General features: G+C 36.7%; 1 protein-coding gene across 1 annotated transcript; it reads left to right on the top strand.

The window, feature by feature from the left end:
* Positions 1-202: 202 nt before the first annotated feature.
* Positions 203-3,127, top strand: LOC148010862 (chlorophyll a-b binding protein 6, chloroplastic-like). The gene is made up of 4 exons (XM_087671662.1): positions 203-564; positions 902-1,004; positions 1,862-2,150; positions 2,808-3,127. The coding sequence occupies exons 1-4, from the start codon at positions 362-364 to the stop codon at positions 2,954-2,956; spliced, it is 744 nt and encodes a 247-aa protein (XP_087527788.1). The 5' UTR covers positions 203-361; the 3' UTR covers positions 2,957-3,127.
* Positions 3,128-24,413: the final 21,286 nt, after the last annotated feature.

Raw genomic sequence — 24,413 nt, 5'->3', positions numbered from 1 at the left:
GCGTGACCAGGCCCTATATGTCCTAACAAAGGAGGGTGAGAGTTGTCCAATGAGGTGGAGGTCTTACAAGCATGCAACCAATGGGAACTCTTCAAATATCCCCCAGCCAAAAATAAATAATGCAAATAGAAACAAATGGGGAAAATGGCAGGTAATTTTCATGGCTGGGAAGCCTCTCCTCCTTTCAAAATCTTCTTTGATACCATTCCATTGGCTGAACTCTTCATCACACACTCTCCCTCTCTCCCTTCCTCCTTTGCTTTGGGTTCTGACTGTCTTTTCCTCACCTGTATCTTCTTCTCTTCTTGTTCTGCCTCTGTGTCTTGTTGCTGCAGGAGAAGGGGGGGTCCTTGTTGCTGCCATGGCGAACGCCACCTTGTCCCTCTCTCACATCTCTTCCGCTCTGCCTGCGGCAGTGTCCGGCAAGTCGTCTTTCCTCTCTGGATGCAGCAGCAGTAACGGAGCTCGCCTGCTCTGCGCCTCCAATGGCTCTAAGCTCTCTATGTCCGCAGAGTGGCTGCCCGGACAGCCCCGTCCGCCATATCTAGACGGCTCTTCTCCCGGGTAAGCTGAAATCTACCCCAGGTCATCCCATCACTTGTATTAGTAGTAGCCACTGCAGTCGAATCCATCTCCAATTCGTCTGTCTTAGGTCGGTATCCAGGGTGGCTCAATCGTTCCTTTAACAAATGTTGGCCAATATAGCTAATGAATGTATCCCAGCATTATCTAGCCTATCAAATACAACCTATCCAAGTTACACTGTACGCTGAGAAGATAATACTAGCACGATAGACCTGCATTTCTGCCTTCGAAGTTTTATTCATGTGCACATGCTGGAATATCCTTCCATCCGCCCCTCGATTGGAAGATTTCTGTGCTCATTTTGCTCTTCGTGCAGAGATTTTGGGTTCGATCCCTTGGGGTTGGCTGAACTGCCAGAGAATTACGAAAGATACAAGGAGTCGGAGCTCATTCACTGCCGATGGGCCATGCTTGCTGTGGTGAGTTGAGAGTTATGGATGATTGCAACAGTAGAACGAGATATCGCTCATTACAGGATTGCTTGCTGATTGCTAATCTTTCGAAATGTCGGTTTGAGCTTTTACGGGTTCTCGCTTGTAATATATCATGTTGCTGATGTGAACTTTTGAAAATTTGGATTGCGTTTTTGCAAACTCTCTCTTGTGAAATGTTCTGAAAGGACATCAAATAGAATCATGCTGTTGCCACCAACCGTCTAGGTCCACAAATGATACACATGCTTGTTCTTCTTACTGGTCTCTTGCCGATGCTTCTACCAACCTTGATATGATTATCCTATAGAATCTGTGAAATGGTGTTTGCTGTTTGTGCTCATCTGTAATTTCTTTGCGGTGCAAAAAAACTGTTGAGCATCATCACACTGATGCAGCATTGTGCAGGGATTGTTCCAACCTTACCAATGCTGCATTTGTGTAACATTGTTTTATGCTACAAGGTATTGGAAGATTTTTCGCAGTTAACATTTGTTTTCTGACCATGTGTTTTCTTGTTCCTGATTCTTCTGAGGTAAACATGTCCACACACTCTGACCTCTGACAGAATCTACGTACATGAGTCTGTGTGTGAAACTTGCTCTTTGAACAAGTTCTTTGTCTTTATGTCATTACAGATTTCAAATATTAGAAAGCCAGTCAGAGACAAAGGATCAATGTTTTGTAGTAGCTAGAAATTTTGTGCTGTGAAGTAGTATATTAATGCAAAAGTAGTACACCCTGTTTCTTGCTTTAGTGATTTCCTTCCATTTTTTGCTTCTCGAGGGGCTGCTTTCTGCTGTTCTGCCTGATTATCAAGTATTTTCTTTGGCTTTTACTTGCAGCCCGGAGTACTGATTCCAGAGGCCCTTGGTCTGGGTAACTGGGTGGACGCACAGAAGTGGGCGGCTACTCCAGGTGGACAAGCTACGTACTTGGGAGTGCCTGTGCCATGGGGTACTCTCCCCATCATTCTTGCTGTAGAGTTCTTTGCCATTGCCTTTGTTGAGGCTAAGAGAAATGAAGAACCAGACCCAGAGAAGAGGAAGTACCCTGGGGGGCCATTTGACCCTCTCGGCTTCTCAAAGGACCCAGCCAAATTTCAGGAATACAAAGTCAAGGAAATCAAGAATGGTAAGGGGCAGTCTTTAACCCAAATGTTCTGCTGAATGCCAACCAAGCTATCTGCCACATGTCTAGAATGAACTGCCTATGGAGGTCTCTTAGTTGGTCACGCACAGGTTTTTGTGCACTCACCCTGAAAACCACTCATTGAAATCCCTATGAAGCTGAAGACTTTTTCTGGTAAGAACATGCCTGTAAAGAGGGGAACTATCATAGATTATATAGCCCTTTTAACTTCTCAGTTTTAGCCTATCCCTTGGACAGAATTCTGGTGTACTCTATGTCAGCAGGTGTGTAGATTTCTTGTCTGTCATCTCTTGGTCTGGGAAGGTAGTGATAGGATGCAAATGTTGTGAGCCCTTATTAGCAGACTTGTCTGGCCAGGTTGACCATGTGCATTTATAGGGACTGTCTGTCAACATCATCCTGCATTATCATCTTACATTGTTATGTCCTATCAAAGTCATCACTGGCTTTTTCTTATGAAGTTATGGTCTAAGTGAGGCTAGAGTATGAAGTGTAGTCTTTACTCGCATGCAGCCAGTGATAAGTTCATGCCCAACTTCTCTGGAACATGCCAATTTCTGGTATTTTTTTGTTATAGCTCTTTGATTGGAGACTGTCATTCATGCTTAGTGATTGAGAGCTATCCAATTTGTTTTGCAGGAAGACTTGCACTGCTTGCTTTTGTTGGTTTCTCTGTCCAAGCAGCTGCTTACCCAGGTACAGGACCGCTGGAGAACCTCTTCACCCACATTGCTGACCCCTGGCATAAGAACATTGCTGAGATTGTCATACCCAGATCAATCCTGTAAACTTGCAGGCCTTTTGCAATTGTAAATCTTCTGTGGCTTTTCAAAGGCTGGCTTCTGTACAGTAGTTGATGTTAAGCATGGTTTATGCTTTCCATGTTCTGTCCAGAGCCAGTTTGTGTGTATGTGTGTGTGTTTTCTTTTTTTCTAGTTTGCAGAGTTGGTTTGTCTGAACCATTGTGGAGTTGCAGTTTGTCTTTTATTATTTCTTTAATGTGCTGCATTTTGGGGGGAGGGGTGGGGGGAGAGAGAGACATTCATGCAAACCTTCACAGAAGCCATAGTCTCGATCCTTGAATGAAGCAAACATCTACATTTTAGAACAGAAGGCTCTATGCTTGATAAGATAAACTCACTGTAATTGTAGTTGTGTGATTTTTTAGAGAGTCATTTTTAAAAGTCAGGTTTTTAATTTGAAAAGGTCAGGAATATATTTATATCCAAAAAATAGATATTTCATATATAGCAAAGTTGTCTACCCCACTGTCCATGACTATCAAACAAGAAGCACTAGTCCCAGTATTATTAGGGCCTCCAAAACTGTATTAGCAGCACCCTTAATATAACTGACCAATTCTTGTAAGTCCACCAATTGTGATATCCATTGGATTAGGCCTCAAGAGGCAAACCCTGGAAATCTTGTATAGGTTTTCAATTATGTTTTTAGATATCCATAGCGAGTAGTGATAGACAGACAAGGTTGTGTATGATTGTAATCAATAGGCTTGTGAAATTGCACATCATGTGAAAACAAGTCTTACTATTGACTTCTTATAATCTACGCTTCTTTGTGTTGGTTTCATCTACACAATCAAAGATTACCAGAAAATATATCTCATTCCAGTTTGTCCCCTTTATACTTACAGTGCTTGGCTAATCTTGGCTTATACTTTAGCAATGCGTTAGATGGTTAAATTTTTTGCTTGTAAGTCCATTTGCATAAAGATGCATGCCTACTATTAGGCAATGAAATAACTTTCAAACTGCTTTCTTGAACAAAGAAACCTTCTTTGATTGTGTAGCATTCTTCCTCTTGTGGGTATTTTTTTTCACACAGCATCCTCATAATGTGAAGGTTCCCTACAAGTTGCAAAATTATGAAACTATACCTTTGTGGAGGTCTAGAGACCCTCCTAGATCATCTATATATGTATTCAACTTGAGAACATGGTTGTCCCAATTGTCTCTCTTGTTGAATATGAGGTTGCATACCTAATTGTTGTGGCACTTCCACCTCAACATTTTCTATCCCTCCATGATATGGGAGAGGTTATGCTTTCGATTTATGGTAGGCATGATAGCACTCATTGATGAATCTCCTCAAATTTGGAGGTAAACCAACAAGAACAAACACAAGTTTGAAAGATTTTTGCAATTGCATGATTTTCTAAACTTAACATGATTTATATTTCATACGTAAAATGCAAGTACATTTGACCATGGGCCTTTCAAGAAATTGAAAAACTAGTGGCTTCTTGAGTTCTAAAAGGACCTAAGAGAGAACGGTATACATATTGAGAGTTCATGTTTGAGAGAGAGAGAGAGAGAGAGAGAGAGAGAGAGAGAGAGAGAGGTATTAAAAGTTTAGATATAATTTAAGCTCGAAGTGAAAAGAGGGCAGACTGTTATATGTAAATGTTGTCTAATTCAAAAACGTCTAATTCTCCATAAACCTTCTCAACTTTCACATAAGTAAAACCCAACAAGAACAAGGCATCCATCATAATCTCTCCTTGTCCACCATATGCTTCTAATCAAAACATCACATTCCTTGATGTACTTCTTTGACCATGAATATACATTGGCATGTAAAAGAAAAAAGCTACAAAACATCCCATTCCTTGATGATTATGAAAAAGTTAGGCCATGTTGGCTCAAGCACAAGCTTCACTCAATTCATTTAACATCCAAGATTTTTCTAAGGTGATATCTCTAGCCCCCAAGAGAGAGGAAGATATTTAAAGATGAAACCCCTCTTAATAAATTGATCCTTCCAACATAGGTTCAAAAAATTGTCTTTCAAGACTAATCACAAGACTCAAGCTAGTTAATAATGAATCTTGCAACCTCCCCATACAACTAAATGGCTTGAAGAGCCTTGATAATATTGGAGAAGCTTTCCTTGAGAATCATTTGAAGATAATTGGTAAACCCCTATTTGTTGCTTTCCATTGTACTCCAAATGATCCAAAGTGCGCATAACTAATGATATATTGAGCATTGAGACTTAAGGGATATGGGGGAGATCTTGTTTAATTGACTTTTCAACTACAAATGGAACAATTAAAGCTCCATCTTCAAAAAGGTTGAGAGTAGGTAGCTTTAACTATACAATAAAACAGATTTCTTCCTATTGAAGCACATTTTTCCTATTAATAAACATAGTTTCATCTATTGTGATCAAAAGTGTTACTTTCCCTTTGTCCCATATAAATGCACTATTTGCTTATTTGAAAAGCTACCCCAATCATTTGTTGTTCGGGCATTCAATGCATTATTGATCATCGATATACAAGTAATGTTTTCATTGATGGGGATTTAGAACTTGAGTATTTGGAACATGGAATGCATGCTAATCATAAACAAAATAGGTTTTCAAGGGGCAAACTTTGCCCAGCCAACTAGTCAACGAGAGGGGGAGGAAGCAAAGCTCCATCTATGAAATGTTGAGAAGAACATTTTCAACTAAGAGAACATTATTATGAATGTTATTTTGCCAAACCACATTTTCTCCATTAGTACAATAGATGGTCCCATCTAATGTGATTGAAAGACTTGCTAGCTTGTAATATATCCTTTTGCAACATCACAACTTGCTTGCTTAAACCTCTAACCTAATATATCACTATTAGTACATTGTATTCAATCATATTAATAGATCCAACCTTAATGAATATATATTGATTGGGATTTAGACATTTCTACAAAATCAAAGGTAGCCTACTTGTATTAAGCTTGGCTAAAACTTTCTACAAATGCACAAATGAGAATGTAATGTACCCACCATTCTCCTTCTGACATTGTTATCTTAATAGAAATTCTCAAGGTTGTTGCAAACTTTGTTGCACATGAGTTGTTTCCTAGAATGATGATGTTTGGAGATTTTGAAGGCCTTTTCTTTTGGATATTGGTGAAAGTTCTCGATGGTAAAAATATGGAGACTAAATGTTAGCTTCTTCAAAATTAATTTACTTGATATGAGGAAATGCCATCATAGAACTTTCTGTTAGGATTTTGACACTTCAATTTATTCCTAAGTCCAAGTTCTTGATTGAAGATTATGATCATTTCAAGTTATGTCCCAATTGTATGAATTTTGAAAGATAAAATGTGTTGATGATTAATTTTTAAAAGCTTTTTGGACTCTTTTGAAAGACCAATCCTTACTTTTCCTTCCCCTCAAAAATTGACCTTAGCTTTTATTGTCCTTAGAGCTTCTACTCAAAATCTATATAAAGGACATGTGGGGGCTAATTGTAACACGTCTTTCTCAGGCCCAAGTGTCTTGCAAGTATAGTTCATGCCTCAAGAGCCTTGAGGGATGAGATCTTGAGAGTCCAAATACAAAAGGCCAAGAAGAAAAGAAGTCAAAGTTTTCATCTCTCTTTTTTTAATTGTTTTTTGGAAGCTCTACTAAGATTCGTGTGGCTCTTTTTCAAAGTCTTCCCATTCCACACCAATCTAAGCAAGTATATGCTTGCTTATAAAGGAGGGTACATAAATACACACAAATGTTCGAGTGCCATTGCTACTACAGTCATGGTGGGTAACAAGGAGTTAAATCCAAGCATGGAGGTTGTCAACCTATCTCATTTGAATGAATTAATCCATGTAGCACAGCATTCAATTAGCATAGCCTAGGTTTGAATTAATATTAAGTAAAGTAAGAAAAATATTGCTTGGTAAAGGGATGTTTTCATAAGATAAAGAGATGCATTGCTAAGTTGTTTTGTTATGTTCTGAGATTGTTTCTTTCTTGCTTCCCTATTGACTCCTCCCATGTGCTTGTATAGCCAAGGAGGACCATTAGTAATGATGTGATGTATTAAATGTCTCCCTCTAGCTTTGGGGTGGAATGACCATCAAATGTAAAACTTGTGCCATTGATGGGAGTGAATTGAGCTACTAAATTTGAGGAAATGAGGTAGGTGGGAAATATAGCCCAACCCTAGTGTGTGACATTCCTCAAAGAAGTAGAAGGATTGAGTGTTAGGTCTAGGGGGGAAAATCAATTAGCTCAACATCTTGTTGATTGCCTAGGATGAGATTCGGGGTTCCATATGACACACCTACTTGCAAATTGGAAGCATGAATTCAAGATTATTAGTGGATTGTATTTGTTAATGGGATTGTTGTTTTGTAAAGAAAATTATGTTAATGGGATTAGTGTGCATTCAATTGCTAGAAAGGGATTATCTATACATTATTGGTTTGGTAAGGAAAATTACTTTAAGAAACTTGTAAGGATGCAACAAAAAAATGTGTTCAGTAAACATAGTATGGTACTGGGCAAACAAGTAAAATATGCCATGTGAGTGAGTGACAAGCAACAAGACAAAGGTGCCAAAAATCCCATTCTATGCATGAGTAGTAGAAGCAGTAGTTTCTTGTATAAGCAAGGCTACAAGTACACCTTCTAACCCTATCTTGGATGATTGAGACAGAAGGGGAAAAGGAGAATGACGAGGAGTAGTAATAGCAACATAGCAGCAATAACAATACGAGTATCAACAGTAGCACAACAATAATAGCAACAATAGTAGTGGTGATAGTAGTAGTAGTAATAGCAACAACAACAACAACAATAGCAATAGTAGCAAAAAATAGCTACTATAGTTTGCCTCCATCTCTATGTGAGAGAGTGAGCAAGTGAAAGTGAGGTTCTTTTGTGTGCACAATACAAAAGAGTATCTATTCTTTATCTTTTGTCATGGTATCAGTATAAGTTAAGCAAAATGAAGCTTTTCATGTTAGAAGATTGAGAAGGCAAGCAAGCACATGTAAGAAGATAGTTTGCTCTATTTCTTCTAGGGTTTATTGTTTAAGTAGGGCTATGAGTACAACTTCGATCTCGATCTCCAATTGAGACAAAAGTTGATGAGTATAGAGAGGGTGTTCAATTTTGCAAATAAACTCATAAGGGCTTTTCCACGATTAATTTGGCCCTTTGAGATTGTTTTGCCTCTTTTTTGTACTTGCAAGGTTACTACAAGGCATTTTTATAGACTTCGTAGAATTATTGAGGAGATGAGAATGCAAGAAAATAGTGGAGAAAAATAAAGATGCACATGAGAACATAGACAAGCCTTCTACTTAGATTCAAGAAGTAGAGGTAGGGAGTGATCTCAAAGAGGATGTGGTACAGGAAAAGGAAGTGGTTATCAAGCAATATAACAAGAATCAATCAATTGTGGAATATGCAAGTCATAGTAGAGATACAAGACATACAAGAGGAAGAGTGAACTATAAGGGTAGAGGTAGATCACAAAAGGACAAAGGAATAATGTAAAAAAAGTGGTGCAAACTATGGGCATATGCAATATGGTACTTATGCATATATTTCTAAAAGAGATGATGAATGTCTATTTGTTATTATATAGTATATGATGGGCACAAAATATAAATTGTAAAAACTATGACATATGGTATGTGGATTGAAGTTTATCAAATCATGTGAGCATCATAAGAATTGGTATAATGAGATGCATGTGCCCAAAAAACTAGGTTATATGGAAATACATGATGATTTGGTCCATCCTTTTGCACATTTTGTGAAAGTTTCCTTGTCTATGCATGATGGGAAGAGAAAGTATACGAGTAACATATTGCATGTCCCAAAAATTACATTGTAAAACCATGGTAAGGTGGTACCATTTTTCTACTTAGGGAGAAATTAAAAATAATTATAGTTTGTAAACTGCCTTTTAAGGACTTATTGGAAAATTTGAAAGTGCTTAAACAGACCATTATATAAAAAAGTACTACTTAAAATTCCATTTTTTAAATTCTTAAGAATAAATCTAATTCAATGCTAAAAGTAGTATCAATGACACTTCTTTTTGGTACTACTATCTAACTATGCTTTCACTCTACCAATAATCTTATTTCTTTAGGTCAAACAGTTGGTCATGGTTTATAGGTGAAATTCAACCAACATGGTTGTTTTTGTTAAGGACCCTCAAAATAATTGTACATTGGTTACAAAATGCAAGTGTTTGGAAAAATGTTCACATTGGATGTGCATATGCCTATAAAAGTTTTGCAATATATGCAAGGGGCAATGAAGTGATTTTATTTGGCATAGATGTACTGGTCATATAAATGCAAAAAGTTGCAAAAAATGCAATCAAATAATGTTGTTATAGGTCTACCAAGCTTCAAGGTTAATGAAATGCAAAAAGTGTGTAGTGCATGTTAGTTTGGGAAGCAATCAAGACATGAATTTCCATGGAATCTTCTCTCTCTCTTCCCTTCTCTCTTCATGTTCATGATCTTCTTTTGTTGCACATTCTCATACCCTTGCCTTGGAATAGAACAACCATGAGGGATGGACCATGTGGTCACTGGGAGTAAATGAAGCTATTAAGTGTATATTTTTTAAATAATAAAGACACCTAACATCAAGTGTATGAGGTAGCTAGTGACTATAGCCCAATCCTCATGTGATATGTCCTTCAAAGCAACAGAAGGGTTGGCTGTTAGGTTCAAGGAGCATAACTAGCTAGCTCAATGCCTTATTGCCTAGTTACGATGATGTTTTGGTTCCTTGGGACGCACACAATCATGGAATGAGAGGTTAAATCCTAGGTTGTCAATTCTTTTTGGACTAGTATTGACATTTTATGAAGATAACTATGTTAGTGAAAGGTCTATTTAGTTATTAGAAAAGAACTATTTGTGTGTTATTGATTGTTAAGCAAAATTGCTTTAAGAAACCTATATTAAGGCACAATGAAGGAAGGCGTATATTATGCTTGGTGTTGTAGTAATAAAACAACTAAAACATGTTAGGTGAGTAGGCGCAAAGCCAAAGAATGAAAACCCAATAACCCCATCATACAGATGAGTGGATCTAATCTATCATGCAACTCTTTCACTTAAGATTCGTAATATTCGGTAGGATTTATGAAAAGCTAAGCCTATTTCTTCAGGTAAATGATGTAGGAATATGCTATGTATAGAAGTCAATACTTACTCCCTCTTGTTTCACACTCTTTGTGTACAAAGTAAGATAAGTGGTTTAGTGGGGGAGTACCTTGACTTACTGCATATTCCAATAACGTAGTAGCATGACTTACCACATAACATTCTAGTAGAAAATTACCTTGGATATAAGCCAAATACATTGTAGACTGACACAATGCTAAATTGAATTAGCAAAATCCTCCTAAATGTCAAATACATCTTAGTCTTGAAAAGTAGAGCCCAAGTGGCAGCACACAAGTGTAAGTAAGATCAAGGCAAGAGCTATGGCGGATGGAGCAAGAGAGCAAGAGAGACACAATATGTGGGAACTCCAATAGTCACAATGTGTGACCGACCTTCCCTTATTCAATAGTGATTGAAAGAATAAAGAATGAAGTGATACTGATGGGTGCCCACCACCTGCAATGTACAGGTGTGCGGATATAGTGTGCAGTGAGTAAATGTGGGCAGCTAGACACAAGAGCCTTTACCCCCAACAACCCCCCACTTAAAGGTGAATGTACCTTAATGAGGAGTAAAAGGGGGAAAAAAAAGAGAAAAGTAAAACATGTACATAGACTACAACAAGATGAGGAAAGACATCATCTCATCATATGCCCATCAACCTCCTAAGGAAGAAAAATTATTTCCTTGAGAGGCTTTTACTTTAGTAGACCTGCAAGATCCTCATGAATTGAGATCTTGACAAGCTCAATAGACTTGTTCTCTACCACTTCTTTGATGAAGTGTTAGTGCACCTCAATGTGCTTAGGCTTTGTACGTAAGCCTAGATTACGGGCCAACTAAATGGCACTCATCGAATTTCAATGCAATGTAGGAGTAGTAGTAATACCAAGGTCTTAATCTAACCATAGGGCCTCCTTTGCAAGCCTTAGTGGTTGTAATGTACTCCACCTCAATGTAGTAGATAAGGCCATGCATTTCTGCACCCTGGACATCCAAGAAAAAGCACCTCTAGCAAAGCTAAAGACATATCCAAAGGTGGACCTCCTACTGTCTGTATGTCATGCATAATTTGAGTCTATGTAACCCACGACTCCTATTTTCTAGCTACCATAGCAAATGCACATAATTGATTGTACCTTTTAGGTATCTCATGATATCCTTCACAACGCCCAATGTCACCTACTAGGTGTAGCCATATAGCGTGCCATAACTCCCACTAGAAATGCTATGTTAGGAGCTGAGTGGCTATCATGTCATATATCAAACTACGAATGCATATGTTAGGACGAGTGGCTATCATAGCATATATCAAACTACCCAGTACGGATGCATACACAACCTTGGTCATCTCAACCCTCTCATTATCTAGTTGTAGTCAATTGGCTTGACTAACCTTAACATGAGAAGGTAAAGGACAACCAATAAGCTTATCATTCTTCATATGAAACTGCTTAAGTACTTTGTGGATGTACTCATTCTAGGACAAGTAGAGAAGTCCCTTAGAGTGATTATGTGTAGTGCGCATACAAAGTATATGTGAGACTTTTCCATGTCATTCATCTCAAAGCTCTTCTTGAGATGTCTTTAAAGCATCTAGCTTAGCATGAGCATCCCTAGCTATAAGCACATCTTTAGCATAAAGCACCAAAATAATAACACTACCATAACATGCCTTTTTCTTGTACAAATATGGATCCATATCATTGCATTAACACCCCTTCGAATGCATAAAAGTACAAAACTTATGGTACCACTCCCTAGGTGGTTGCTTAAGCCCATAAAGACTCTTCTTCAATTTTCACACTATGTGTCCCCTACCTTTCTTTGCAAATCCCTTAGGCTACTACTTATAAATCTCATTATGCAAGTTCCCATGTAAGAAATATGTCTTAACATCCATCCAATAAAGCTTCAAATCTGAGAACCCTTTATAAACAATGTAGTCTTATATGCTTACTTAGGGTAGTCTCATAGAACTTGTAATCCTACAATAAGTATGAAACCAATCTTGATGTGGGGTAATATGGAAAGAATCCCCCAAATCAAGCACTCAATACTGAGAGTAAGTAGATGAAGCATTGATCAACTAAGTAGCATCAACAAATGAAGCAACTAAGATATAGTCATCATCATACTCAATCTATACTATATTCACCATCTCTTCAAGCTTCATGTTAGACTTACTAGGGACAATGCTATGATCATTAGACTTTGCATTATCTTGCAATTTGAGTTCCTCTCTCGTAGCTAAGATGGATCAACACTTTATGAGGGTGACTAGGGGTAATGTGACTAATGTCACATATGGCTCTTATTTGTATGTTCTCATGGCATACTTTGCCCTTGCAAAGGAAATTCTACCACCTCTTGAAAATCCTCTAATGGTTCCCCCTCCTTCTATTGAGGATTTTGAACCTATCCATGAAGATCATGGCTCTCCTCCTCCTCTAGTCATTAAGAGGAAGCACGTAAAGTGAGTGGCAAAAACAGTGTCTGCTTCCATTCCTTCAGTGTCAATCTCTGCTACATGAAGCAATATCCTTCTTACATGCCCAACATCTCCAAATTTGTGAAAGGGGAGTTACATCTACAGGACTTGCGGGGAAATTGCCCACAAGATTAAGATTTTTCCATGTTGAGTTATGAGTCTCCACCACGATTATTATCGCCATTACCACCATTTTTGCCTCTAACATTCAATGTATAAGAAGTACACGATGCATCGATATTCTTCTTGTTTACTTCTTCTATCACATCCATAGATCACTCTCTACATCATTACATTTAAAACCACCCTAAGGGGGATAAGAACTCATAGCAGTATGAAAGGTGTCGCATGACTCATGGGGGATTTTATTTTTACGAGCTTTTATTTTCGATCTTTTGCAATCAATCCTGTTTTTTTAGCTTTTTCATGCAATGTACCGATTCTATATATAAATTTTTCTACGCAATATACCCCCATGCTTTGCATTTACATGAATACACATCAAGAAAACAAAACCAATATGGAATATTATCAATATAACACTCTCTCCAGCAAAAATCAAATATCCTAATGCATGCAATCACTTAGGAAAAGTCTCCTTAGTGCGAGCAAACATTTTTCAACATGATATATCAACCACCCTCACTTGGGCTTCCACATGGAATTCAAGACAAAGTAATGATACAGAAAGAAAAACAAATATAATCACACGCCAACCACATCATTATGGGAACTTAATGTTTTGATCTTTTACAATCGTTTAGTTTTTTTCAGGTTTTTAAAAAAATGTTTCCATATGTAAATCTTTTGATTAGCTTGTATCAAACAAATATAAATTGAGTCATCACAAACTCTCATTGGGTGAAGGAATAGGAGTAATTGTGAAGGTGAAATTATTGAGCTTTTTGCAAAATCTTAATTTTGGTGAAATACCCAAAGATATCACAAAGTATTATTGGATGAAAGTGAAGGAGAATCTGTCTGCTAAATTTATAGAATAAGTGGTGTTTTTTGAAGCATATGAAGAGCTTGCCATGCACATTTAATAAGCAAAACCACATGGCAAAAGATGTTTAAGACTTCTTTCTATGCAAACCTTAGAACTTCATGTGATATCAAAGTGTCCATACAAAAAAGATAAATCTTTGCACACAAAACCATAGCTATAGTGATATTACTCTCACAATATAAATGTCTAAAATATAGTGAAAGGACTCAAGTCACATGTCCAAAGATAGAAGTGTTCCTCATAAATTAGGACCTTTCTCCACCACATGTGATGTTTGAGAGGCACTCTTGTGTAGTAGGCCATCAATCTCCATGCAAAGGAAATGGCAACCATCCTCAACATTGACCTATACAAGGCCACCACATCCCACAATCACATCCAAGACATAATCACATCATGCTGTGAAGGTAGAGAGTGGGAATCGAGATGAGGCCGACTTAGAGACAAATCTAACTACCTCATGAGGAATCAAGTGACACAATGGAACTGAGGGTGGAACAATTCTCCTCTTTGCATAAAAGTGACCGAGTACATCTTGCGTTAGCCTTAGAGGCACTCTCCCTCCTAGTTGTTTGAAGTGTTTAGATTTTTGCCCCATCTTCCTTATCATTTTCACCACTATTAACATTGTTGTTTTTTAGAGGATCACTAGTGATATCATGCTCAACATTTTTCCCTAAAAAGAAGCAAGCATTTAACTTAACTAAATTACAAGGAGACAAGTATGCAAAGAGAATAGATTAAGAATAGCATGCATGTAGCCTATGTCTTATCATTCAAGTTGTTGGAATCCTCTTCAACTTGTGCCTCAACACCAACAAAGTTGTTGGAGTCCTCTTCAACTTGTGGGCAATTTGTGAAACTTTTTGTTACTTCTTAGCTACACCTTGGTTAGTAGCAACAAAAGACTCCATTGTAGAGGTGTACCCAAAAAATCATATAGGCCCAACATCTACCGATCATGATAAAAAATAATATGAAACAAGATATGGTCACCTATAGAATTTAAAATTGCCCAAGACCTCTTATACGATTTGGACTTATAAATAGAGCCTCTTCTTAGCACATGTCTACATAATTTTAAATACATGATAATTAGTCATAAGCTATAATTTCTTATCTGTAGGGATGATCTCTATTTTGATATTGTACATAGCATCAAAGCATCATATGTGTAAACATAAGCATATCATAATATCTAGCACTAGGTGAGATATTCTTAGGTGTGGTAGATAAGGTATTTAAAGGAGCATATCATAATATCTAGTGCTAGGTGAGATATTCTTAGGTAATAAATAAGATATTCAATGGTAACTCTGTGTGTGTGTGTGTGTGTGTGTGTGTGTGTGTGTGTGTGTGTGTGTGTGTGTGTGTGTGTGTGTGTGTGTGTGTGTGTGTGTGTGTGTGTGTGTGTGTGTGTGTGTGTGTGTGTGTGTGTGTGTGTGTGTGTGTGTGTGTGTGTGTGTGTGTGTGTGTGTGTGTGTGTGTGTGTGTGTGTGTGTGTGTGTGTGTGTGTGTGTGTGTGTGTGTGTGTGTGAAGGCTAGTCATGATTGCAACTAGTCATGATTGCAATTATTACCTTTCATCAAAATCTACTTGAGTACATACAATTAAACTTAGGTGCAAATAACATGTGTGTAAAGGCACATACTCATGGCTCTTCAATTAAGGAAAGAGCAAGGGTAGAGAAAACATTTCCCTTTTGACAAAAGTAAGAAATTCCATTGACAAAATTTTGCTATTTACCAAATTTCCCTCTTCACACAAATGGGTAGTAAAACTTCAAACTTGATTATCATTGCATAGACTTGTCACCCAAGTATAAATAATTTAGACAGCACCATAACTATGCGCATAAGTAACTTTTGATTGCTTTTGGCTAATCAAATGCTAAGAAGTTGTGACATTGTAGTCTCTTAAGTTTGCTCTTATTTTGATATTGAAGTAATCTATGATGGAGCCTCCTCTATTAGGGTCATTTTAAGGTTAGCTTGAAATCATATGGTTATTTATAAAACACTTTCTCCTCCTCTCATGTTATGTCCTATCATGATCCCCCTCCCTAAGTGGTTAGCCACCTGAAGGCCCTAGGGGTTCAACTTGGAGCATGTAATATGCATGAAATAGAAGAGATTCAATGCTCTAGTGGAATTATAGAAAGAAAACATATACATGGGGTTATAGAATAGATCTTATATTCTAGTGGAATTACAGAAAGTAGATTTGCATAGGGGATATACAAGAGATTTATGCGAATCTACTCGAATTGTAAAAAGTAGACAAACATTGGAGCTATAAATGGTATCAAATCCAAAAGTCTTTTGGAGCATACACACATACCATATTTGGTTTTTACATAGTGAACCTACTATGTCTAAAGGTTTTCCCAATCACTCACTTGGTTCACTAGTAACCTTGCCATCAAATAACATTCTAGAGGGAAAATGCACTAAACATGGTTCTATTGTGAACTGCAGTAAACAAGGAACTTGTCTTCCTTTTGAGAAATTTATTTTGTTGTTTCTCTTCTAGCCATCACATTTTAATTAATTTTATATTGGTAGACATTGAACAATGCCATGTAACAATGCAACCATAACCTTGGTTTTTAAACCATGGTTAGCATTCTTAAACAAGAGGTTGGATGTGCTCTTGCTTGACTCTCCTTTGATTGGTGGTCTACCAGGAGGCTAGTGGTGTGACATTGTTGTTGCAAAGCAACCTGGTTGCTGGGCTAGTGATGAAGCCATGAGGTTGGCGGTGACATTAGTAGTGGTGTGATGTCCTCATTGGCAAAGTAACCTGGCTTGATGTTGGGCTAGTAGTGAAGCCACAATGCTAGTGGTAATGTCACTAAAGTCTTGTTGTTGCCACAAGATTGCTCACAAAATATGCATTGTCCTCATTAGTTAATGTTGTTTGATGTGAGATTGGAAAAGGAATCGAGATGATTTGGCATGTGAGTGTATTTCTAATATACTTAGATAAGATGTATTCTAATATATGGCATGGATAGACAAAGGCAACTAGCAAGAAAATGATTATTAGTATGTCTGTGTTTAATGAATAAACAGTAATAAATTTAATGATGAATGTTCCTCTCTCCCAATATGGATGTGTCATGCAAGCTACGATTAATGTAGAGGCTCTTGGGGTTAGAAATTTCACCCCTTTCACCAATTCATGAGATTCTAGCATTGAGATATTGGTATGTGGGCATGCATGAGTGGACTAGATAATGACAAATAACCACCTTTTCAATTAAAATGCTAGTATTAGTTCAGTTATGTAGGATCAATGATCCCCCATCAGCATATGTCAATTTTGTATGATCAACAATCCACCCTACAATTGTTTACAATTTTGGTTCAAGTTTGGTAGTCCTAACCTCTCTCTCTCTCTCTCTCTCTCTCTCTCTCTCTCTCTCTCTCTCTCTCTCTCTCTCTCTCTCTCTCTCTCTCTCTCTCTCTCTCTCTCTCTCTCTCTCTCTCTCTCTCTCTCTCTCTCTCTCTCTCTCTCTCTCTCTCTCTAAACTAATAAGCCCCAAGGAATATTGAAAGTAGCCTAAAAACGGAAAGTTGTGGAGCCCAAGTATATCGAAAGGAATGCGTGAGAGGTCCTAGCATGAGGATAGGTATGCCAAGCTCATGCCAAGGTACGAATGTCCTTCTATCAATACATCTAATATCTGCAATAGCAAAAGATGGATGGCAATGCCTAGAAAGAAAAAATAGTCAAAACACTTTGTTGTTTCTTATCATAATCATTGAAGAAATACAAATGAGTCGAAGATCACCACGATTAGTGTGAAATTCTTGAGCGGATATGTGCTTTCAAGTTATACTAGTGTTTTAATTAGTACAGTGGTTCTTTTTCTTAACTAATTCACCAGATTCTAGCACCATGGAGATATAGGTTAGAGAGCCAATCAATGCAGAGCGTTGCTCCCTTTTTTTAATGACATTAGGCACCTTTGTATTCTTTATCTCAAGGAGGGTATAATTTACGTCTTATGGATATACTTGGTTGTTGAAGACATAAGAATAACATCAATGCAAATGCCGCTTATTCAAGAGCTTGCAATCCTTGCCAAAGATAGATAGACAACACATTTGGTCTGTTGCCTCTAGCTTTGCTAATAGTATACAATGATAGGGAAATTTTCAACCCGAAAGATATACATTGTATTCAATAGTTCACATAAAAGTAATGGCATTCTTGTAGGGCTAGATATATTAGTCCCCTAATATCATAGCACTAATGGAACTACAAAAAAAGGACAAATAAAAGGAAGGGGCAGTAGCCCCATCATTTGCGTGCACGCGGATGATAGGGGGCTACCATCCTCTTTTTTGTTGGTTTAGCTCCAATCATTTGATCATTTGTAGTGTTTCCATTGGGCTAGGGTGATATAATCTAGCTGATCTTGCATTTGATCTAGAACTTGAAGCATATTCTCTCTATTACGAGATTTATGGAGTGTTGCATTAAGGTTCCAAGCATTTTCTATGGGTTTGGAATGAGGTTCTAAAGTTTCTTGGGTTTCTTTTACTAAGGTAATGGTATCCTTTCCTTTCTTGATTTCCTTATCAGTTAGTTTCAAGGGGTATAGTGCCATGTTATTAGTCTTTGTCTTAATGGGCTAGGTAGTGATGAGGTTTGTTTGGGCACTAGCAAAAAGGGGATTTTGAGCTGTGCTTATGGAAGCATGGCTTTTAGAATCCTCTCTTAGAACTTGGAGGGTGACAAAGTTTGAAGTAATGCTGCATAGCACTCTCTTTTTTTGTCTTTGTGTTAGATTTCCTTCAAGGCTTAGCCTTCTTCATTGTAGTAGGTCCTTAAGATTGTCCTATAGGTGGTGCTACTACACTGAGCCTTGTGATGGGATTAAAGGTTTTGAATCACACGTGAGAAGTGCTAATGTGCTATGTACTAAAGATATTCAAGGAGGGTATGATGGTTGGTGCATTAGGGGTTTTGTTAGGGCATTGGAAAAATAAATGCTCAATATCACACCCATTGCAAGTGGCTTGGGTTTGTGCAAAAATTGTTGACAAGGATGGGATTCACTATTGTTGTAGGGGCAGTGAACTAAGTTGTGAGGCAACATTGGTAGCCGAATACGGGCAATCTTATGGGGCATTTGACAGTGAAGTGGGGTTGATTTCCCATGTTGTTCATGACATGTCCTTTTACATTTTTCACAGGATACTCATTTCAACCATAGTCTTGAGCCTCATGGTCCTCAACTTCTAATTGATTGAAAGGGGCTAGTTTGGGTTGACACAACAAAATAGGTGGTGGATGTGGTACAATGGGTCTTTAAGTGGGCCTAGGATTATGAGCCTAAGCTTTCAATGGCATTTTTATAACAATAGCTTTGCTTATTCCTTGTTGTGGTGGTGGAGGATGTGTAGAAAGAGTGAGTCGATCAAGGGGGATAGTTGTATGAAAGGTGAAAATCAAGAAACCTTCTAAAATCCTTGTCTTCATGTGGACATATTTGAGACTTTTAGTAGAATCCATGATATTTGGGATGCAATTAGGGGCATCCACTACTAGGATCCATGCCATGGCAGACAGATTTCCCTGTGGGTCAATGTACCCTAGACTACTCAAAGTAGCTTGGAATATCTCTACCATGGAAGACAGCTTACCATGTGGGTTGTTATTTTGAGAGGACAAGTGCAATATCAATCCCAAAGTAAGTTCTTCTACAAAATGATGTCAATGAACAAGGATATTGCAATACACTTTACTTTTAGTTCATGCTGATGCGTATGGTGGCCCTATAGTAGCTTGAGAGACCATAATGATGTATAGAACATCATAAAGCTTATATTCAGAATGATAGTGATTGTTCATTGCTTGTACAAATTTAGTAGATGTCAATAGTACATTGAAATTAACAGTATGTCCCCAAATTGATAGAGAAATCAAATAGGCATAAATGTACGGATTGGCAATGCTCTGCATAATATAACTCCATGATGATTTAGAATACTACTTGCTTTTTAGTGCAATGCCAAATGGGGCTAAGAGAAAATTCAAATAGGCATAAATGCACGGATTGGCAATGCTCCATAATATAACTCCATGATGATTTAGAATACTACTTACTTTTTAGTCCAATGCCAAATGGGGCTAAGAGAAAATTCAAGTCAAACTTCCAATTTGGGAAATCCAATGGTAGAGTTTCCAAAAGAACATTTATCAAATATGGTAAATTTCTTAACATAATTAGTTTGGAAAGAACAATGATATTAACACAGTAATTACATACTTCAATGTCAATATAGATTTTTCCTTTATGGAACTCTTCTTGAGATGGAAAGTAGCCAAATAATATTTTGATAAAGCTTGATGTAGTTAAATTAAGCCTCCTTGAGATGTAGAATACCCCCGATAAAGATCCTTCTTGAAGCGCTTGATGATGCATAGCCTTGTGAGATGAAGAAAGCCTCTCACTAACTCAATGCAAGATTCAAGAAATCAAAACCAAAATGTAGGTGAATTTTTCTCCAATGACAATCCATCAAGCTGACACCAACTTACAAATGTAACAACCAATTGAGATGTATTTTAAGATGCATGTAAGAACTTATCAATATAGGTTTGGCTCCAATGTTGTAATGGATGAGGATTTGTACACCATGTGGTGAAAATTGCAATGGGAGTTAATAATTAATGAGATAGACCGGTATAAGAATGATAAGTTTACTCTTGTGTTTGAGTTAAGGTGCGCACACACGTGCACGCACGCACACACACACACACACACACACACACACACAAAGTTACCATTTAATATCTTACTTACTACCTAAGAATATCTCACCTCGTGCTAGATATTATGATATGCTTATGTTTACACATATGATGCTTTGATGCTATATACAATATCAAAATAGAGATCATCCCTACATCTAAGAAATTGTAACTTATGATTCATTATCATGTATTTGAAATTATGTAGGCATGTGCTAAGAAGAGGCTCTATTTATAAGTCCAAATCGTGTAAGAGGTCTTAGGCAATTTTAAATTCTTTAGGTGACCATATCTTGTTTCATATTATTTTTTATCATGATCGGTAGATGTTGAGATATAAAACAATTTCTATAGTTATGGCTCGTTAAGATCCATTTTTATTGGGCCTATATGATTTTTTGGGTACACCTCTACAATGGAATCTTTTGTTGCTACTAACCAAGGTGTAGCTAAGAAGTAACAAAAAGTTTCACAATTTGCCCACAAGTTGAAGAGGACTCCAACAACTTTGTTGGTGTTGAGGCACAAGTTGAAGAGGATTCCAACAACTTGAATGATAAGATAGAGGATACATGTATGCTATTCTTAATCTATTCTCTTTGCATACTTGTCTCCTTGTAATTTAGTTAAGTTAAATGCTTGCTTTTTATCGGGGACAAATGTTGAGCATGATATCACTAGTGATCTGCTAAAAAATAACAATGCTAATAGTGGTGAAAATGATAAGGAAGATGGGGCAAAAATCTAAACACTTCAAACAACTAGGAAGGAAAGTGCCTCTACGGCTAATGCAAGATGTACTCATTCACTTTTATGCAAAGAGGAGAACTGTCCCACCTTCAGTTCCATTGTGTTACCTGATTCCTCATGAGGTAGTTAGATTTGTCTCTGAGTCGGCCTCATCTTGATTCCCACTCTCTACCTTCACAGCATGATGTGATTATGTCTTGGATGTGATTGTGGGATGTGGTGGCCTTGTGTAGGTCAATGTTGAGGATGGTTACCATTTCCTTTGCATGGAGATTGATGGCCTTCTACACAAGAGTGCCTCTCAAGCATCACATGTGGAGGAAGGTCCTAATTTATGAGTAACACTTCTATCTTTGGACATGTGACTTGAGGCCTTTCACTATATTTTAGACATTTATCTTGTGAGAGTAATATCACTATAGCTATGGTTTTGTGTGCAAAGATTTCTCTTTTTTGTATGGACACTTTGATATCACATGAAGTTCTAAGGTTTGCGTAGAAAGTAGTGTTAAACATTTTTTGCCATGTGGTTTTTCTTATTAAATGTGCATGATGAGCTCTTGATATGCTTCAAAAAACACCACTTATTCTATAAATTTAGCAAACAAATTTTCCTTCACTTTCATCCAACAATACTTTGTGATATCTTTGGGTATTTCACCAAAATTAAGATTTGCAAAAAGCTCAATAATTTCACCTTCACAATTACTCCTATTCCTTCACCCAATGAGAGTTTGCGATGACTCAATTTATGTTTGTTTGATACAAGCTAACCAAAAGATTTACATATGGAAACATTTTTTAAAAAGCCTGAAAAAAACTAAAGGATTGCATAAGCTTGAAACACTAAGTCCCCATAATGATGTGGTTGGCATGTGATTATATTAGTTTTTCTTTCTCTATCATTACTTTGCCTTGAATTCCATGTGGAAGCCCAAGTGAGGGTGGCTGATATATCATGTTGAAAAATATTTGCTAGCACTAAGGAGACTTTGCCTAAGTGATTGCATGCATTAGGATATTTGATTTGTGCTAGAGAGAGTACCTTATGACTATATGTTATGTATATTATACTAATTTTTGGTTGGTTATATTGAGAATATGCCACGTTGGTTGATGTGCATTCATGTAAATGCAAAGCATGGGGGTATATTTCATAGAGAAATTTCAATATAGAATCGGTACATTGCACAAAAAAGCTCGAGAAAACAAGATTGATTGCAAAAGACCAAAAATAAAAGCTCGCAAAAATAAAATCCCCGCATTGCCACACACACACATAGAGTTATTTAAGTAGTTTATATGTAATGAAATATAGTGCACTTTCTACTATTTTAAAAAAACAAGTGGTATTTAGTATTATTAGATAGGTAATATAGTTATTTATAGTATTTTATAGTATTTGATACATGTTATAGTTAATACTTAGTGACACATCTAGTATTGTAGTCAATTAACAAGTTAGTTACAGAGAGTGTGTATAGTTAGTGTATACTTTCATAGTCAAAATTAACTAATCACTTATTAAAATAGTGTATATTGTTGCACAATAGAGAGAGAGAGAAAGAGAGAGAGAGAGAGAGAGAGAGAGAGAGAGAGAGAGAGAGAGTGTGTGTGTGTGTGTGTGTGTGTGTGTGTCATATATGTAGTTATTTAATTACTTAGTTAACTATCATCAAATAATTCATAATTGGTTGTTATTTTTTCATTCTCATACGTAGTTCAAAACATGCATATTCATTTTGCCTAGATATAGCTTAAAGTAAATTCAACTAGTTAAGATTAATATGATTCATAACGTAAATAGTTAAAATTTATAGAATAAGTTACTCCATGCATTACTATTATAATCAAAAGGATAATTTTGAGGTCAACATAGAGGCAATAGCTAATTATGGCTAGGAGGTTGGAGTAAAACATGATGCTTAAGAAGAATGCAACTATTACAAGGTACAAACACTTCCATATAGACCCAACAAGATGTAAAAAACACTATTTTTTAAGAGAAGAAACTTAATTTAGCATTAAAAATTGTGTATATAATATAATATGCACTTCTTGACTTCAAATAAATAAGTACAATTCCTTCAGTTTCTAGATTATCCATGACTTTTAAAAATATTTAAAGTACATTTCTTGTTGCTTAAACTCCAATGAAATGTTCAATAACCTTCAACAAAATTGTTGGTTTTTTGACATCCATGAATTGAATGTCTTAGCTTCATTTGATTTTAACAATTTTATAGACTAGTCACAATTTCAAAAAAAATACATTTTGTGTTCAACTTTGATTTTCAAGCAATAGAAAGAAAAAATCACTCTCTTACCAACTATTAAAAAACAAGCACTTGGACAAAGAGAAAGTAAGAACATTATATTCCCTATCTAACCTTTTGGAGTTAGTAGGAATCGATCAATTCCACTACTTTGAAATATTAAGAACCAAACCTACTATGGCAAAAATGGATTATTATCTATTTCTTTGTGTGAAACAATTTGGCTTGAACCTAAGTACACATGTCAACCTAGTTTAGATCAACATTATGTACTAATTTGCTAACCTTGGACAAAAAACTTTATTTTAAAGAATAAATTCTTTACAAACATTGCATTAGCATGACCAAAAGAATATGTGAACAACTTAAAAGCATGCCCAAAATATGTAGCAAGAATAGAATTTGCAAAAATGCTTGTCACCAAGAAAATAAATTGCTTTCACTAAACTATAAGTTAATAGTATTTGTGACATAATGTATGTATGTATGTGTGTGTGTGTGTGTGTGTGTGTGTGTGTGTGTGTGTGTGTGTGTAAGGTGATTTAAACACAAATAGATATTCACATGAATATACATTAAACCATACCTAAATGTCATTAGACAAAATAGCTATATGTATATATTTTGCATGGTGATGATGAATCATAATGGTCAAGAATGTAAAGAACTTTAAATACCATAGGTTTACCACAACATTAGCTCAAAAAAACACCAAAAGAGGCTCTAACTCATAGCATTAATAAGGTATCACTACAACCATTCAACATCTCTCTCCAACACAACTAATTGAATACTTTGTCTAGTGTCAACCTCATGATCTACCAATGCCCTATATATATACACATATTTCACAAAGGGATTAGACTCCAAGGTGTGGATGCTTACATCAAACAAGATTCATTTCACACTAACTACAACCAATTTAGTGTAATAAAGCATAGTACTTAGTGGTAGAGAAGGGGAGGCATATAAAGCTGGGAGAAACTTATGTCCATTATCTTTTTCTATTAATCAAA

The sequence above is a fragment of the Lygodium microphyllum genome, chromosome 29, assembly GCF_053477565.2.
Source record: "Lygodium microphyllum isolate KBCC chromosome 29, Lygodium_microphyllum_v1.1.10, whole genome shotgun sequence".
Lineage (NCBI taxonomy): Eukaryota > Viridiplantae > Streptophyta > Polypodiopsida > Schizaeales > Lygodiaceae > Lygodium > Lygodium microphyllum.
Note: the sequence above shows the minus strand (reverse complement) of the source record. Positions and strands in the feature narration are given on the sequence as shown.

What these genes read in the sequence shown, in the direction of transcription:
- LOC148010862 (XM_087671662.1), top strand. Translation starts at nt 362, where the DNA reads ATGGCGAACGCCACCTTGTCCCTCTCTCACATCTCTTCCGCTCTGCCT. An exon ending in CTAGACGGCTCTTCTCCCGG is followed by an intron (nt 565 to 901) that starts GTAAGCTGAAAT and finishes CTCTTCGTGCAG; the next exon opens with AGATTTTGGGTTCGATCCCT. An exon ending in AGTCAAGGAAATCAAGAATG is followed by an intron (nt 2,151 to 2,807) that starts GTAAGGGGCAGT and finishes TTTGTTTTGCAG; the next exon opens with GAAGACTTGCACTGCTTGCT.